At 39.6% G+C, this 18,680-nt stretch overlaps 1 protein-coding gene and 1 long non-coding RNA gene across 2 annotated transcripts in view; one reads left to right on the top strand and one right to left on the bottom strand.

The window, feature by feature from the left end:
- Window positions 1-18,680, top strand: part of LOC133550901 (androgen receptor-like) — an 86,427-nt gene that overhangs the window by 15,936 nt on the left and 51,811 nt on the right. Inside the window, exons 2-3 of the mRNA XM_061897031.1 lie at window positions 13,578-13,729; window positions 13,831-13,947. Coding sequence (XP_061753015.1) covers window positions 13,578-13,729; window positions 13,831-13,947 — 269 coding nt within the window. The remainder of the gene's footprint in view (window positions 1-13,577; window positions 13,730-13,830; window positions 13,948-18,680) is intronic.
- Window positions 15,892-18,680, bottom strand: part of LOC133550902 (uncharacterized) — a 57,965-nt gene continuing 55,176 nt past the window's right edge. Inside the window, exon 3 of the long non-coding RNA XR_009806398.1 lies at window positions 15,892-16,351. This is a non-coding gene — a long non-coding RNA (uncharacterized LOC133550902). The remainder of the gene's footprint in view (window positions 16,352-18,680) is intronic.

Below are 18,680 nucleotides of genomic sequence, written 5' to 3'. Positions count from 1 at the left end.
TCACTCCTCAGACACCACATGACCCAGGTACCGTACAGAGGTTTGGAAGAACTTGCACTTCTCCAGAGATAACTTGAGGCCATATTCCTTCAATCTGTTAAGGACTCTTAGCAGGCGCTCTTCATGCTCTTCCAAGGTTTGTGAAAAGACAATCAAATCGTCGAGGAACACAAGAACTTCCTCCAAGTGGAGATCTGTCATGCACTTTTCCATTAGTCGCTGAAAAGTTGAGGGAGCATTGGTAACGCCTTGTGGCATGCGATTAAACTCCCAGAATCCTAACGGAGTAACAAAGGCAGTTTTTGCTTTATCCGCTTCATTCATCTCAATCTGGTAATAACCAGACTTGAGATCTAATACGCTAAACCATCTTGAGCCAGTCAACGCTGAAAATGATTCTTCCAGGCTGGGGAGGGCATAAGCGTCTTTAATGGTTTTGAGGTTCAGCTTTCTGTAGTCAATACACAGACGGACATCACCATTTTTCTTGCGCACGACTACAATAGGTGAGGCAAAGGGAGAATCAGACTCTCTGATTACTCCCGCTTTGAGAAGACCTTGCAGATGTCGTCGAACTGCCTTACATCCTGTGGATGTATTGGCTTTGGACGCTGTTTGAATGGGGTTTCATCATTCAGTTTGATGTGGTGTTTGACTTGTCCAGTTTTGCCAAAATCCAGATCGTGACAAGAGAAGACCTCTGGTATTCCTTTCAGTTTGGTCATAATCCTGTCTTTCCATTCCTTTGGGATGATTGAGTCACCAAAATCAAAATGTAGATTGTGCGAAAGACTTTCAATGAGTTCGGATGAAAGAGAAGTTTGATGTGACAAGATTTGAGGTGCCGTGATAAGATTGGCAATAGTGCTCAGAGATGGTATTGACACTTTTTGTTCCGACTCATTTTTGAGAATGACAGGAACTTTATTGGAGGTATTCTTTGCAATAGTAATGAGACAACTTGTCACACAGAGTCCACCAGCCACTGGAGATGAGGGATGCTCAATGAGTACAGAACAGCCTGCAGGTGGAGTTTTTCCATATATGGAACCTTCAACCACAACCGTGTGGCCAGGGGGAATTGTAACTGATCCTTCACTTGATAGCTTCACAAAACCTTCACTGCCCAACTGTGTTTGTTGGCGCCGCAGTTGGAGCAGTTGCAGGACAGCTCTGTATCTGTGTGTCTTTGGCTGGAAATTGCCTTGATTTCTCTCCACATACTGGTCGTACAATGGCTCAAGGGTATTCATACCAATCAGTACTTGTGATTGAAACTCTGGACGGGAATCCGGAACCACAAGTGCGAGTGTTGCTACTTCTGTGTCTTCACCAACAAAATCTTTAGGGAATGTAACAATCATTTCAATTTAGCCCAGGTAGGGTACAGTTTTGCCGGCTGCCCCTTCAACTTGCAGAAGGTCGGAGAGAGACTTCAAGGGTTCTTGAGAAAAATATTTATTATAAACTGCAACAGGAACACTTGTAACTTGGGACCCAGTATCGAGTAAGCAGGAGCAGACTTGACCAGCGATGCGGACTTCACTTGTACACTTAGATCCAATCAACCCTTTCGGTAGATATGTTTTTGTGATTGGAGAAGGAGTAAGTTTAGTGCAGGTAACAGCTGTAAAATTTTTGGGACATTTTTGAGCCAAAGCAGTTCCAATTCGTCCCGTAACAGGAACTGGGGTCAGTTTAAAGAATGACCTGTGCTTGAATTCTTCCATCTCTGTAGCTTCTCTGCATGTTGTCTTTTCTTGAATGACACCAAAGCAGGATTTGGAGGACTGTCACATGTTGCTTTAATATGCCCTTCTTCACCACATTGGTAGCAATAACCGGGTCTTGGTCCAGACGGTGCAGAACTGGAGTGTCGAGTAGAAGATTTGGCATGTGGGGAACCAGCACCAGTTGGTGTCTTAGCTGGTGAGGCTTGTTTTTTTCCAGATTGGGCGGTGATCAAAGCTGTCAATTGTCTCTGTATATCTGCCAGTTGTTTTGTAAGTTTTTCCAATGTTGTACTTTGATGATCTTCACCACCAGCATAAGCGCATTGTGCTTGAGTTGTGGCTCTTGTTTTGGATGGGCTGAGATGCTACTTCATGCGAAGGGTCTTGGCTGCTTTTCGGTCCTCCTCTGTGCGCAATAGCAGCAATAGTTCAGCAAAGGATGGCGGATTATGCTTACGTTGCCTGAGTTGGAGCTCGGAGATTACGACATTGTCCCAACAGCCTCTACAAAACTGGTTGAGTAAGTGTTTCTTTGTCTCCTCGTGTAGAACTCCCCCTCTCTTGACAGCTAAATTGAGAGCAACTTGCAGCCTCTGAAGGTAGGACGATGCCATTTCATTTGAGTCTTGAAACGTGTCCATGAATTTAGCATAAAGCTCATCTCCGTCTTGCACAGTGCCGTACGCTGAATCCAGAATATGGAGATAGACTGCAGGCTGTGTTTCAGGCTTCAAGTGCTTGACCATGTCGGCTGCGGGAGGCAGAAGACTTTCAAAAATTTTGCGTGATCGCTGCAAATCAGAAATAGAGGAATCATTTACCATTAAATCCACAGTAACACGCCATGTTTCATAATATGTTTCATTTGGAGGCCGGGGCAACCTCCCAGAAAAAACTCTGAGACGCTGGCTGGAGAGATGAAGCATCGCACTGTCCTCGTTTTTAACGATGTGCTCAACCACATAACGTTGGACTTCTGGTGGGTTCAGGGTAGGTGCAGCAATATGTGGGAAAGAGGTTCTGGTTTTGGAATGGGTTTTATGTTCAATGCGATCGGATAGCAATTCCTGACTCTCAGTACTGGCAGTGGGGGTTGACTGGGTTGCTTGAGCAGCAGAAGTTGGCAGAGTTTTAGTTTGGACTGGACCAAGCTGCATAACAGAGTGACCAAGCAGGGACATCACATCGTTGAGGACTTCCGTAAAGTCCTTACCAGTTAGCTTAGCCAACTCTTTTAAATCAGATAAATATGCATTTGTTTTTTGTTTCTCTATGCTAGTAGCGCAAACAGCAGACAGCTCAAATATTTCAGAAATTTTACCATTTTGACTCACAAAAGTATAAGGCAAAATGTGACGCAGTGCGTTAATAGCATCAGCAGAATTATACTCAATAACCCATTCATGCCTAAAATCTGATTCCCAATCATCAATAATTTCACACTGACCAATCGAACCGTATTTAGACAAAAAGGTCATTACCTCTTCATTTTCTTCAGCCGTTGTATCACATTCAATCAACACTGCATTATGTATATTTATGCCATGTTTCTCAATTACGTCCATTGTAAAGTTACATTCTGTCCACACAACATAATTTAAGCTGCGCTCTCTCCTGGCTAGCTCGCCACTAATTTTGTAACCTATGCATGCTACAAAGCAATGCACTAAATATATTTATGGGGTGTTATGGTCTAGGAACAGAAGACTAGTTTCAACTCGTAGAGAGAGGCAGAGCTTGAATTGTAGTTTGGTTGACACCGTGTATTAGAGAATTAGTGATGGACAACACATATATACACACAATGAGTTGAATGGCCATTCAACATGAAAGTAATTTAAAGAGAAAAACACAAGTACTATATACATGTATACAATTCCATTTAACTATTCAGTGTCTCTGGATCTTGTTTAAATCTCAGTTCAGATAGTTGTTCTTGGGGGAAAAAAAGGACGGCAGTACAGTCCATGTGCTGCAGGTAAAGTGACAATTGTAAAGGGTCGGCTCGAGAGCCTCCTACCAGCCCAGACAGAGCAGGTGGTGAGGTTCCTGGCTGGAATCTTCCAAACTTGATCCTTGGACTAGGTGATTATTTTCCTTAGCTCGCCATCAAAAAGAGAAGCCTGGCCTGTGTAAAAGCCAGAACCATTCTTATATATCCATGGGTACACAAATCTTCATCAAATAACACTAAGTTGTGTTATCTAGTATTCATAATATATTATCCAACAATATACCATCAAGTATTCATAATATATTATTCAATAATATATTATCAAGTATTCATAATAAATATTCAATAATTTCTAATTCTTTCCTTAATATTGTACAATATAAATCAATAAACATCAGAATCACAATATGCAATAAAATGCTAAAATAACCATTAGCAGCATAATTATGACCTATACAAAGCAGTCAGTGCACTAAATGTGCTTATGATCTAAACACATAAAAGTACATTCAATACACAAATGTGATCATTAGTTTAAGTCAAAACTTTTATATGGACGATTGAGAATATACCACAAAGACTGTTGCAATTAAGAAATATTAATGCTTAAAGTGCTATTGTCATGAATATGGACTCACCAATTCAGCTTCTACAGTCAAACACAGCTTAATGACAAAGAATCTGGCGCTGGAAGTCGGCTCTATAAAGTTACAAAATAGGCATGTAGTTTAAAAAAACGTCAGCACAATATTTCAGGTGAAAACAATGTTTAAAGCCTACCTCGAGCAGAAATGCAATCGATCTCTCATGTCCTGTCTCCTGGCTACTTCCTGCTATAAGCACCACCAATTGGACCGCGGCGGTCACGTGACAAGGGAGGAGTGCGCAGAGTTGCCAAAGATTAACTACAGCAAGAGCATACCAGTCACTTCCGGCTACCGGTATATACCTACAGCTGATTGGACTGTGGCGGTCACGTGACTAGGAAGTGCGCAAAGAGGAAATAGAAAGACAAGAGCATAATAGTCTCCGCAAATGTATTTGACACCTGCGTTACAACCAGCTTAATGAGAGCCTCAAGATGGTTGAATGAATGTATGTATGTATGTGTATGCTTCCTTTAGTACTATTATCTTGTGTTTATCAAATAGCGTTGTTGTTATTTTGTTTTTGTTTTTTGTTGTTGTGCTTGCTACTATGTTTAACCTTTCCATGTATATATTGTCCTTTGGACCCCCTGTTAAAAGCTTCTTCTAGCTTATTTGGGGGACCCTTTCACGTACCAACATCTTTAAATGATGATATTCACGACTATTATAATTGTTATATGGTATTGTGAATAAACTTGTAAACTTGAAACTTGAACTTAACACCCAAGAACAGAACAGATATGCAGCATTTTCTGATCAAACTTTACACTGACTCTTACTTGTTTTTTAATGCTACGTTTTAGCTGCTTTATCATCGTGTTAATTATGCCAATAACAAGAAAAACGGAAGTGACGTTGCTGATCCTACTTGGTATACACAAGAAAAAAACATAGGTGTTGATGAAATCGTTTGTTCAAGGAAAAATTTGTTTGGTGAAAATTACAATGATTTTCCAAAATCTATGAGAAAGCTATGGGGATTGAACAAAGTTGTGAGGCTTCACACTATTCACAGGAATTGCTTGAATTTGCAGGATCGAAACATCGCAAATTCCTAGATGCTTGGTGCTCCTTTTAGAGAGCAAACTAGAAGAGACTTAATTAGCCAGGAGGGCCTCTGCTGGTTGCAGCCAATTATTGCACTCCATTATCAATTAATCATTTGTTAAGAATGTGCTTCTAATTTAAAAATGTTGGTGTGGAAAGTGTTTTGTTTTTAGAAGTAATATTCACTGTTTAGTGTTCACTACACATCTTACCTCATTGTGGCCCTCGCTTAGTAGTTAATCTTCAGAAAAGCAGTGGAATAGGCTTTTTGCAATTGGGATGACATGCAGCTGCCAAGTTAGTTGACAGGTGCTCTCGGAAGTCTGCTGTAGTGATCTTTCTTATTTATCTGGGCTGGGTCTCATGGTTTGCCTTTTTTACAATTCCTCTCTGTCTTCACCACTGTTGTCTCACTGTAACCCAACAGATATTGTGAAAACAGACTTATTTTTTCACCACTGCGTCTCAAACAATTTTAGGGTAAAATAGTCACCGTTATGTCCAAGTGTTATTATTTTTTTCTCTGCTCAAGGCTAAGGTTGGGCACATTTTGCCTTCTTTCTACCCTGGCCTCTAGGCTACAGTTTTTGCGCCAAAATGTTGCCCACTCAATGCTCAATCATCCCAAAAACACAATGAGGAGCAGTAGGATTTTTTAGCGATGTGAACAAAAAAAATCACATTTTCAGTGCATGCACTCATTGCTAAAGTAAAGGTTCACTACAGTTGCCGCAAACTTAGATTAATGCAATTTAACACCAGACGTCACATTTTATACAAATCTTCATCCTAATGAACTTCAGTTCATGAGTTGTGGTGAAAGCTACACTGAATATTTTGGTGATGGTTGATGTTCCTTCTTTTGAATTGTTTTTCTTCCTCAGTTTTATTTTTTTACATGTCTTCCTTTATTTAGGTTTGTAAGACTGAAAATATAAACATTATAAAGTATAATGTCCTTTGTGTATGTTACATAAATAAAATAGAAGGTTCAGTGCGCCTTATAGTGCATTTGACCTAATAAGTATGTGGGTGGGATCGATTATCAGCGCCAATTTTTGGCATTTTTACATGTATTAACATCTGGTAATAGTTACCCTCTATCATCACCGTTACTATCATTTTAAATGTAACAATCATTAAACAAGCATCTACCCTTTTTTTCATTCGATGGGCGCATTTAAAACTTGTGTTTTTGGCCCAAATGAAGTTGTGCTTTTCTTCTGTCTCCCAACATTGTCTCGCCCACGGTGCCATTTAATTGGCTACGCAAACCACGCATGACTTAGTGGCAGAGCCAATCAGAAGCCAAAGTCTTTTGCAGGCTAGTCAAATTCACGGCGGAGAAAGTCGAGAGTCACTCCGGTGAGTGTACCTGTAAAAACAGAAAACTCCCATTAAATCATAATAAACATTCTAGTCCTCTACATCAGTGATTCTCAAACTGTGGTATGCGTACTTATCACAAGTGGGCTCCATCTTGTGGTACGACTAAGAATCACTTAATTAGAGTACACGGTGTTATTTTCCTATATTCTATATTCTATATTCAAACACAGTGTTACTGTTAAAATGTTTCAACTTTTCAAACGTTTCTCAAGATGGCGGCGCCCTGCGACTGCAGAGGTGTGTGGTAATAATGGAACTTTTGTGGCAAATGTATCAGTATATTCTGTACATTTCAAAGTTAACTTCCAGCGTAGTCACTCCAAAGTAACATACGACTGCCAGACAATTTTAGATGCAGATAAATGGAACAGTTTTAGACCAAAAGATGTGTTTACGCTGGACCTCCTCGGTAGCATGGGAATACTACGCCAGCTACACCCAGCGGCCTGTGAAGCAGCGGTGCCAAGTACCAGCGGGGACCGTCGACGGAGGAGACGTAAGCGGTGTGATCGGAAGCAGAAACGGGGATGCCAAGCGGGGCTAACAACAAAGCTAAAAGCTAGTCCTCAAAGAGCGCTGCTTCCTTCCTTCCTGCTTTCAAATATCCGCTCCCTGGAGAACAAACTGGACTACCTGAAGCTGGATTTAAACACAAGACTGGAGATGAGGGACTGCTGTGCCATATTTCTCACAGAAACGTGACTGAAACCATCCGTTCCAGACGAGGCAGTTAGCATCGAGGGGCTAACAATGTTTCGGTTGGATAGGAGCAGCACTCTCCCCGGTAAATCCAGAGGCGGCTGTGTTTGCTCTTTTCTCTCTGGCACTCATCAAGGGTGGACGCTCCCCTTTCCTCTCCCTTATCTCACCTGCTTGCTTCTTTGTTTTGTCTTATCTTAACGTTCTTGTTGTCTCTTTTTGCACTGCTCTCCAAATCTAAACATTGGAACTATTTAACTGGCCTCAACAAAATTGACACGATCTTGGGTTTGGGGAAACCTGCTGTCGTGACGAAGCGGTTGTTGCTGGACACACGACGGACTCTTGGGAGAAGGAGGGCTGCGTGCTTGGCGACCGTTTTCTGTCGACGACATGAAGATATCCACCAATTCGGAATTATTATCAATAGGACATTTGCTAATTGAAGTAAGCGTTGCTCTGGTTTGTCGACAAATTGGAAGTTGCTGGCAGTCTTCAAAGTATCCCAAAGCTGCCACAAATGATTGGAGGATGCGGGAAGAACTGTGGATTACATTGGACTGTCTACCCTGCAGGTTTGAGGACCAGTCATAGACCATTTGGAGTGAAAAGCAAATTTTATTTTCACTCGCATACAAATCATTCTAACTTGGATTGTTTCCTTGGCTTCGAGACTCTCCCGAAGGTCATTGCAGCAAAGACACAACAAACTCCCTTCTTTTCTCTAATGGACACACACCTGTTGTTGTTGACTTTGGACTAACAACTGCATAATACATCAAGACCGCGAAACAAAGACACACTGCGGGCTTACACACACACACATCCACAAAAAAATATACGCCACACATACACCCCCCGCAAATCCCGTAGGGGTGATGAATGGATGGTCAGCGCCTGTAGAGCTGCGGCCTACCACCATGACCTTGAACTACCTTCCCTCTGTTGCTAGATATGTCAACATGTATGTTGTAATATGTATATGTGCTTTGCTATGGAGGTTTTTTTCCCACTCCAGACTGGGCCCCCTTAGGAGCCCAGTCTAGATTGTATTTTTTTACTCATTCTTCCCCAGCGTTTACTTTTTTCCCATCTTTTACGGGGCGCCTTATGGCGACCCATCAGCGTTGTTATTCTGTAACCCTGTACACTGTTTGTTTGTCTAATCTTGAACAGGTTTGTGCTGAAAACAAAGTTTTGTTGTACTTGTGCAATGACAATAAAGACCTACCCTATCCTATATACACCAACAACAAATGGTGCAACAACGAGAAGATAGTCTCACTGCTCTCCCGATGTAGAACAACTAACTATAAAATGCAGGACATTTTGTTTACCCCGCGGGGTAAATAAAATGGCCTGTGGAAATTCAGTGCTATGATCTTCACAGCAGGGTACATTCCTCCTAGTGCTAACACCAAAGAAGCCCTGAATGCTTTATACTGCTCTATCAACTGCAATCTACACATCCAGAGAGAGTTTTCATCGTGGCAGGGGACTTTAATTAAGCTAACATGAAAACTGTGTACCCCCATTTCTATCAATATGTGAATTGTGCAGCTAGGGGTGGAAGCAAGCTAGACATGATCTACAGCAGGGGTGGGCATTACGTCGATCGCGATCGACAGTCGATCTCAAGCCAGGCATTAAAAAATATACATAAAAATGAGCAATCATCAATCATACCAAGACTTCACTTTCGTCAGTTGTTTGACATTCTCGGCACCCGAGGATCTTGTGAGATGACGCTGGCTGCTGCGAGCTCATATTTAAGAAAAAAATCACTAAAAGGGCGGACGCAGAGAAACACATTTTATTTCTAGAGACTCCGTACCTACTGTCAAAACTCTAAAGACCGACTGCACAGTTCCTGTCTTCACCATAAAAGACCTGTTTCATCCTGCCTGTGCTAACAAAATAAGAGTCTCAGAAAGCTAGCGTGCACAATCTAGCAAGCTACGAAGTTTGATGCCAATGTATTTCTCCCCCGCCCTCAGCGACCGCTTTCTCACTTGCTTGCCCACCCGCACACTCACTGACGTCACTCACCTGCTGCCAGACATTAAAGGGCCACACACATATGCTACTCTCATAACAAAGTGTTTAAAAACGAGTATGCAAGTTGGACAAATGAGATGCCAAATCCAACCACTTTCATGTAGTATTGGACAGAAAGGAGGACTTTTTTTTTCCTCCATTTGAAAATGCGGACGTTCTCAGCACCACTGTCTAATTCCAATCAATGCAAGTCATCAGAATCAAATACACCAACTTATATTCTTGTCTTCATGAAAGAAAGGAATCTATGTGTGTTAAACATGCCTGTATTATCATTAAACACCATTAACTTGTTAACAAAAATGTCTCTTTCATAAATAAATAAATAAATATAAATTATAAATAGGAATGAGGTAGATCTCCTCGACTTGGTCGATTGAAAAGTAGCTCACCTGCAGAAAAAGTGTGAGCGCCCCTGATCTACAGCAACATCAAACAAGCATTAAAAGCTACACCCCGCCCCATTTTGGCTCCTCAGACCGTCTCTCTGTGATGCTAATTCCTGCACATAAGGCCCTTCTGATCAGGAAGAAAGCTACAATGCAGTGCCTCAGACTGGAAGTCAACAACAGAAGGAAATAACGTCCGCAGGAACCTATTATGCAGCTCATTTTTATTTAACGGTTATTGAAAAATCTTGTGAGATATGATGCACAAAAGTGCACTTTATTTGTTTTTAACTATTGTAGTGGCGTTCTGTACAAAAAGTACACTTTAATTTAGTGTTGTTTTGATATGTCATCTTGGTGACGTCATGCACAAAAGTGCACTTATAGCTTGTTTTAAAATGTCTCTGACAATCTTACACTTTCTGTTTTGAAATTACATGAATGTTTGTGCCACTGCTTAATAACTGGTAATGAATACAGTTTTGGTAAATTGACTTAGTTGTGATTTTCCTCTCTGCATGAAAGTAAAAAAAAAATGAGCACATATTAATGCTGTATGAAGAAGAATGTTGTAATGTAGACACATAGAATCATCATACTGGTGTAATTATATGCATCAAGTGTTCATTCAAGGCTAAGACAAAATGTCGAGATATATGTAGTGTATCGTGACATGGCCTAAAAAATATCGAGATATTAAAAAAAGGCCATATTGCCCAGCCCTACTTGAAGCCCTTCTCTTACACTATAAAAAGAGGACACATGTCACGCACCAGCAAATTTTAAGATAGTCCCTGTGTGTTCAGCTGATTGTTGTCTTGATCATACTCTGGGTATTTGGAGGAAGTGGTCAATACAGGGCCCAGATTTGCTGAATGAATGAAAAAATATTGTTAAATTTTCATTTTTCTTAATTGAGACATTTGTTGAATAGGAATACATACACTTTGAAAAGTTATTCATTGAAAGTTTCAGGCTCACTACTGACAGTTTGATCATGTCTGTTTTCCTGTGTTTGGTGTTATAATTCCGGTGAGGTCGTCCACGACGCTACCATGCCTCCCTGCTGGGGTGATCTCATCAGCGACGTCGCTACCAATACTGGCCCAGCAGCTTGATGAGAGGCTGAAAAACGCTTCAATTTGGCCATCAGTGCCAAAATCTTGTCAAGCTGCTTGTCCTTGGGTTTTCGTGGTTGATAAGACTCTGAAGCATTGTGTTGACATCAGGGGCGATGCCTCTGAATTGTCATACAGGGGTGGTGATTCCTCTATTTAAAAAAAGGGGAACCGTATTGTGTGTTCCAATTATCGTGGGATCACATTCCTCAGCCTCCCCGGTAAAGTCTATTCAGGTGTACTGGAGAGGAGCCTACATCAGATAGTCAAACCTCAGATTCAGGAGGAGCAGTGTGTTTTTTTGTCCTGGTCCTGGAACTGTGGACTAACTATATATTCTCGGCAGGATCTTTGAGGGTGCATGGGAGTTCGCCCAACCAGTCTACATTTGTTTTGTGGACATGGAGAAGGCATTCGACCGTGTCCCTCGGGAAGTCCTGTGGAGAGTGCTCAGAGAGTTTGGGGTATCAGACTGTCTGACTGTGGCGGTCCGCTCCCTGTATGATTAGTGTCAGTGTTGTTGATCTCCAGACTTGAATATCTTTGAAAAAGACATTATTGATAGTCTCTGAACCAAAATAGTCCTTGAACTGAACCCAAATTCTGAGTGAGGTTTTCACACTAGGAATTTTCGTAAAAGCGGAAGTAGAAGAATGGATAGGAGTGTGAACCAGAGACCTAAGAGATACTGGTTTAGTTGAGTTAGCCTTCATAACCAGCCATAGCAGAGTCCAATGCTTAATATTGCACCCAAGATTTAAGAATTGTTGGTGGCCCAATTGTAAAACCTAAAGTTTGGCAGTGCTGATCCCCCTGATGATTTACATCTCAGTAAATATTGTTTACATAATCTGTGAGTCTTTCTATTCCAAATAAAGTCTAAAATCTAATTTACGTGAGAAAGACTAAGGGAGAAAAAATAGTATACACCTAAACAAATCTAAAAATCGCGGAAGGACATTCATTTTAACAGCGTTGAGACGGGCCACTGCTGATAAATTAAGGACCAGCTATCAAAATCTCCCTGGATTCTGAACAGTGAAACAAAGTTGGCTTTATAAAGTTCTGCAAACCTATGTGTGGCCTGAACACCCACGTATGTGAAACTTTGTGCGGCAATTTTAAAAGAAAATTGTGCAGAAGAGATTTCTTAGCAGCATAATGTATAAGAAATATTTCACTTTAATCCAAGTTTAATTTGTATCTAGACACATCTGAAGGATTCCAGACTACTTAAGGCAGCCAGGACCAAGACAGAGATGTCCGAGACCTATATATATGGAGGTCATCTGCATAGAGAGAGACTTTCACTTGCACATTGTGTATACATATGCACGTAATAAGCAAGTTGGTACGAAGCACCATTGACAGAGGCTCAATGGCAAAAGCAAAAGGCAATGGGCCTGGCAGGCAGCCCTGCCATGTGTAATGGTTAAGGCGAAAATATTCAAATCAAATACTATTTGTCCTGACCGAGGCCTCTGGAGATGAGTATAGAAGCTTAATCCATGAAATAAAACTGTTACCAAAGCCAAATCTCTCCAAGACATAACATGGATAATTCCACTCCAGTCTGTCATTTGCTTTTTCAGCATCCATAGACATCCCTGCTTCTTCAGTATTAAGAGCGGGGGTTAGGTTATTAGACGGCTCATGTGACAGTGATTCTTCACTTGGCTCCTCTGTACTCAGCAATGCATTAATTTGTGTTAATGTAACCCTGCCTGATTCAGTCCATGCTTTTCTGTTTTGCACAAGATTGGTACATCGGTCGTCTGGCATGAGGCTAGCTACGGAGCTAAAAACCCGAGCTATCAAACCGGTAACCAGCACTGCTCCTGAGGTTGTCAGGGAGTGAGGTTTACCAATGTACACATGGCTCAGCCCCACTGGCTGGCCTTTGTTACACTAAACCCCCTAAACCTCACTCTGATCCGGGTCATGGCACCACTGAAACCCTGTGTGTTTCAGTGTCTGCTTTTTCTGGGTTATAAATTTAAAGTATAGAAAACAATCCAAAGACATCAGTGGTAACTGCACATCACCACATAGATGATGTTAGCACATTAAATTGAATACTTCTTATGATTGTTGTAAGTTGTTGAGTTATTGTAAAGTTTAGAGGTAAAGGCGTGATAATCCTAGCAAGAGCTTTGTCGGCTAACTGTTTTGTTTTGACATTTTTAATGATCTACAGAATGATGGTCTCGGACTGCTTGCCTGCTTGGTCATTGACATGTGTCTATTTAAAATGTTCTGGTCTTTCGTTTTTCTATAATTTGATAGAGGTTTCAGCTGATGTTCTTCTGGTCACATGGACCATAGCAACACAAAGACAACCCGTGCTGCCTTTTGGACTGGGGTCTGCCATGTTTAGAGGGTTACGCAAACTGCCAGAAACACTTCATGGCATGATAAAATGCCCATTTTTTATACTGTTCTTGTGTGGATCTCTTTAGAATATTGGTGTATGGTAGATGGGTGTATAATATGAAGGTATTATGACATCTCCTGTACAAACGGTATATTTCTTTGTACAGGTTTGAGACTGGCAGAGAGCACATGTTCCCCATGGAGTTCTTCTTCCCACCACAGAGGACATGCCTCATCTGTTCAGACGAGGCATCCGGCTGCCATTACGGTGCGCTCACCTGCGGCAGCTGCAAGGTTTTCTTCAAGAGGGCAGCAGAAGGTATATTAAGTGTAAAATGAACATCAATGTTATTTTCATCAAAATGACACATTGTACATTTTGACCTCTAGTTGCTAAACACTACTCTGCTCTTCTCCAAGGCAAGCAAAAATACTTGTGTGCCAGCAAGAACGACTGTACCATTGACAAACTAAGAAGAAAAAACTGTCCATCTTGTCGACTGAAGAAGTGTTTTGAAGCTGGGATGACTCTAGGAGGTAGGATGGACTAATGTCAACCTAAAAAATCTTTAGGGAAGTACCAAATGACAGGTTAATATATAACATGTCCAGATGTGTTAAACTTATTTGTATTTGTTGCTGATTTGATGTATAGCGTGCAATAGGAAAAAAACAAAAAACAACACAGAGGATGTGAATTTGTAAAAGAAATGGTTTCCCGAAGAAAGTACTTTTTAGTCTTTCTCCACTGCACATCTTCAGCAACTTTTCAATTGCAGCATCATTACAATAGGGAATGGTAGTTATAATCAAGCCCCTGACCAAGCTGATATGCAATTTAGACCTATTCCCTCCGCTTCCCTTTCCTGTCAACCAGACCTGCTTGTCATATTAGGCAGTAAAGATTGACATGTAGCAGACTAATTTTAGTCTTGTGTTCAATTTCCACTCTCCCCCATTTTCACAATCTGTTAACAGTGAAAATTGTACACGAGGCACAAAGCTGACATGAGACATGTGAGTTAAAGTGTCAGACATGCTGGTAATTTGGCCACTAGTCTCTGACAAACCCATGGGGCGAAAATGCCTTCTAATGCAGTGATTGTTGGTAAAAAGGCACACCTTTTCTACTTGTGGCTAAAAAGAGCCTCCTTTTTCATATGATCTCAGCATAGATGTGTAATTGACTTGCGGCAGGTCACACCACCACTTATTCTAATTTTTTAGAGCTTCTGAGGCACAAATATACTCCATGTGGCACCATTAATCCAGATATTGCTCTACAAAATATCGGTAAATAATACATCATAGCACAAAGAAGGGTAAGAAGTTTACTCTGTGGAGGCGAATGACCTGTGTCCAGTAAAAAAAAATATATACGGACATGACCTCGATTAATGAATTTCTGCAAAGTAGGCATCATCTACTATAAATACAATATTTTCATAGCTACAACATTAAAAACCTATTTGAGACTTTCCAAATACATTTTTAAACATTATGAGAGCCCATAATACATTTTAGTCACCTTTACAGTTGTTTTATCCAATATCCAATAATGTCTGAGGCTGAAACAATCAGTGATACTGAACAGTGTTCTCTGATAGGTTTTATGTATTGTTATTTGTAGTTTATTTAGCCATGTAGTTCTCTGATTAAAAATGCTTCAGTGAAGACCAAAAAACCTGTAGAATATGCTTGAAAAATAAAAAAATATATTTAAAAAATTGCGATGTGGTGAAGCTGTATTATTTCAAGTGCGATCTCGCATGGGTACAGTACAATATCACAAATTTTGGCAAACAATTGGGAAATATTTGTACATAGTACACAGTTTTCAATTTTTTTCCAAATGTACAAAACACATCTGAGGAATAGAAAATGGATGGATGGATGGATGGAATATCTTTGTAAATTCTAAATACTCACAAATATTGTTTAAAATCCATCCATCCATCCATCCATTTTCTACCGCTTATTCCCTTTCGGGGTCGCGGGGGGCGCTGGCGCCTATCTCAGCTACAATCGGGCGGAAGGCGGGGTACACCCTGGACAAGTCGCCACCTCATCGCAGGGCCAACACAGATAGACAGACAACATTCACACACTAGGGCCAATTTTTAGTGTTGCCAATCAACCTATCCCCAGGTGCATATCTTTGGAAGTGGGAGGAAGCCGGAGTACCCGGAGGGAACCCACGCATTCACGGGGAGAACATGCAAACTCCACACAGAAAGATCCCGAGCCTGGATTTGAACCCAGGACTGCAGGACCTTTAAAATGTTTATTTTTTTTATTTAAAAAAAAAAAATTTTTTGTTCTTATAAAAAAAAACTATTAAAAGGTTTTTCTATTTTTCAAGTGCAAAGAAACAAAAGTTGTATTTTTATTTCACTTGCATTTTTACTTAAAAAATCAAACAAAACAAGAAAAGTCATTTTTGTTTGTCTTCCTGGGGAAAAAAATCACAATACTGGATGACTCGATGTATGCATTTTTTTATTGGTCCAACTCAAAACACTGTAAAAAATTTAGAAGGAAATTTGGTATAAGATGATCAGGAGACATTTATTATTTTTTGATGATGATCAAGATCTGGATCCAGCTCCAGAAGTTTCAAAATAAGAATTGTTCGACATTGGGGGAGGCCATTACTCCACTGAGTAATGTTCTAGTTTATCATGGAAGGGTACATGTACTGTAGTTTGGATCATTTTATCTATAACATTGTTTATTTCTTTGAGTTCTTGAATGTCTTTTTAGAGGCAAACGATGGTTGGGATCTGCTGAAGTATCATTCAAAAGGTTTATTTTTTTATCCAATCAATTCTATATAATTCCTGAAATATTAATTATTTCTATAATCAAATGGTAGCAGCTTTTTCACGATGCTTCTTCCAACATGTCTTCATTCACTGATCATGTTCCCAGAGCTCTTCATCTGCGGAATAAATTGAAAAATGACGGATTAAGCAGCTTTCAACGGTGTAATAAATAGCTCTGTTCTCCCAAACAATTTGTATTTATTCAACAAAATTTTAATGCAGGGATACATGCTTCTAAAATCGCTGGCTATCATTTCACTGCCAGCCAGAGTTGAACTTTTCAAAGTTAATTTTCACATTAGCCCCTAGCCTAATGCACAGTACGTTGCTCTCTGTACTCATTTTGACATCTTGATTAAAGTATGTTATCCGTGAGGGCAGCAAATCCTCACGTTGAACTCCATCCGAAGTCTCACGTTTATGTTGACTTCAAACTCAAAACTGGAGCTGTTAAGGTTAGCGCAACCCAATGTATTTGTAGTGTATGCTGGAAGAATCAAGGCCATGACTGACAATCTTGTGCAGGAGCTTTTAATTTAGCATTTTTATTTGAATGTGTTTGTCATGGGATCAAAATTTAAATATATTTTCCTTGCAAGTGTAACTTCTTATATAATCTGCAATTTGCTTTCACCAGGGTTTTTTTTGAGACAAGCTTTAGTTGTACCTAAAACTGGAAATTTAATATTGATCGAACTGAGCCGGTAAGTCAGGTGGCATTTTTAATAAGAGTCTCTCCACGGAAGCTGCAAGAGGCAATCATTCGATAATTACCAATTACTGTCAGTCAACATGAAGGAAAATGAAGCTCAGAAATGTCTAATTGTGTTTTGACTTCTTTGTGTTCTACAGTTAACAGCTAAAACAGATGCTTTTGGTTCAGTCCAATATGGACTGGACTCTCACATTATTAAACATATCCTCTTTGCATTCATTGCGCGGGATCTGAGCCGAGGATGTTGTTGTGGCTTGTGCAGCCCTTTGAGACATTTGTGATTAAGGGCTATATAAGTAAACTTTGATTGATTGATTGATTGGTCATTTCTAACTAACCAGTATTATTCCTTAAATAGAGGCTTTCACTTGGAAGCCATGCCTCCTGGATTCTTAAGTTTTTCACCAAACCTATAGTATCACTGTATTGATAACTGTTTAACAAAAATGGTTTACAAAAGTTTTTTTCCATATAAACATAGTGCATAACAAAGTAATCAATTTTCCCGTGTGCCATTCCGTTGAATTGATTGCGTAAATGAGGAAGCCCAGACATCGATGACTTTCTCACGCTCTGTTTTTTTATTGAATACAACTGCAAAATAATCCATCGGGGGGCTGAAGAAAGTTGTAATTGCTAGTACTTTAATAAAGAAGGTGAGAAACATTTTATTTCAAGAAATAACTCCTAGCAAAGTACGAATGTAGCTTTTCTCTCTGCCGCCCTCTCCCTTCATCACTGTCTTTGCAATAATCCTAAATAAATGTAAAAGTGATGTTAAAAGTTAACTTATCCATTCCACCCGTTATTTATATATTTTACATGGTCACCTGCATGTAAAATTACAATGATTCCCTATAAAAGTTGTGTGTGGAACTGGAATTGCATTACATTAATTATCATAGCAAATCAGAATCAGAATCAGATATACTTTATTAAACCCCGAGGGGAAATTAAAATGAAAAAACATTGCTTCTGATATTCTGTAAATCAAATCAAATGTATACAGTGCTTTTCATACATGAAACAAATGCAGTACAAAATGCAGTATACACTTACAGACTTATAGACAATGCCCTAGTAATCCACCGCTCCCCATCATCAGTCATATACACTAGTGCAGTGGTTCTCAAACTTTTTTGGACATCCCCCACTTTGGACAAAGGGGAGTTTTCAAGCCCCACCTGCCCTCATCGCCCTAACAGATCGCTAATGCCAAGTTTAACATTTTCAAAATTATTGAACATCAAGTAACATCAAGTTGTATACATTCCAACTCAATAACATAAAATAAAATCAAGTTCAATAACAAAATAAAATAACTGTGCAGCTGTGGTATAACTTGCATCAAGTTCAATAATAAATCAAATAACTTGCATCAAGTTCAATAATAAATAAAACAAAAGTGTTATAACTTGCATCAACTCTAATAATAAATCAAATAAAAGTGTTATAACTTGTATCAAGTTCAATAATAAATCAAATAACTTGCATCAAGTTCAATAATAAATCAAATAACTTGCATCAACTTCAATATAAAATCAAATAACTTGCATCAAGTTCAATAATAAATAAAACAAAAGTGTTATAAATTGCATCAATTCCAATAATAAATCAAATAAAAGTGTTATAACTTGCATCAAGTTCAATAATAAATCAAATAACTTGCATCAATTTCAATAATAAATCAAATAACTTGCATCAAGTTCAATAATAAATCAAATAACTTG

The sequence above is a fragment of the Nerophis ophidion genome, linkage group LG04 (assembly GCF_033978795.1).
Source record: "Nerophis ophidion isolate RoL-2023_Sa linkage group LG04, RoL_Noph_v1.0, whole genome shotgun sequence".
Classification (NCBI taxonomy): Eukaryota; Metazoa; Chordata; class Actinopteri; order Syngnathiformes; family Syngnathidae; genus Nerophis; species Nerophis ophidion.
This window is presented reverse-complemented; position numbering and strand designations above follow the sequence as displayed.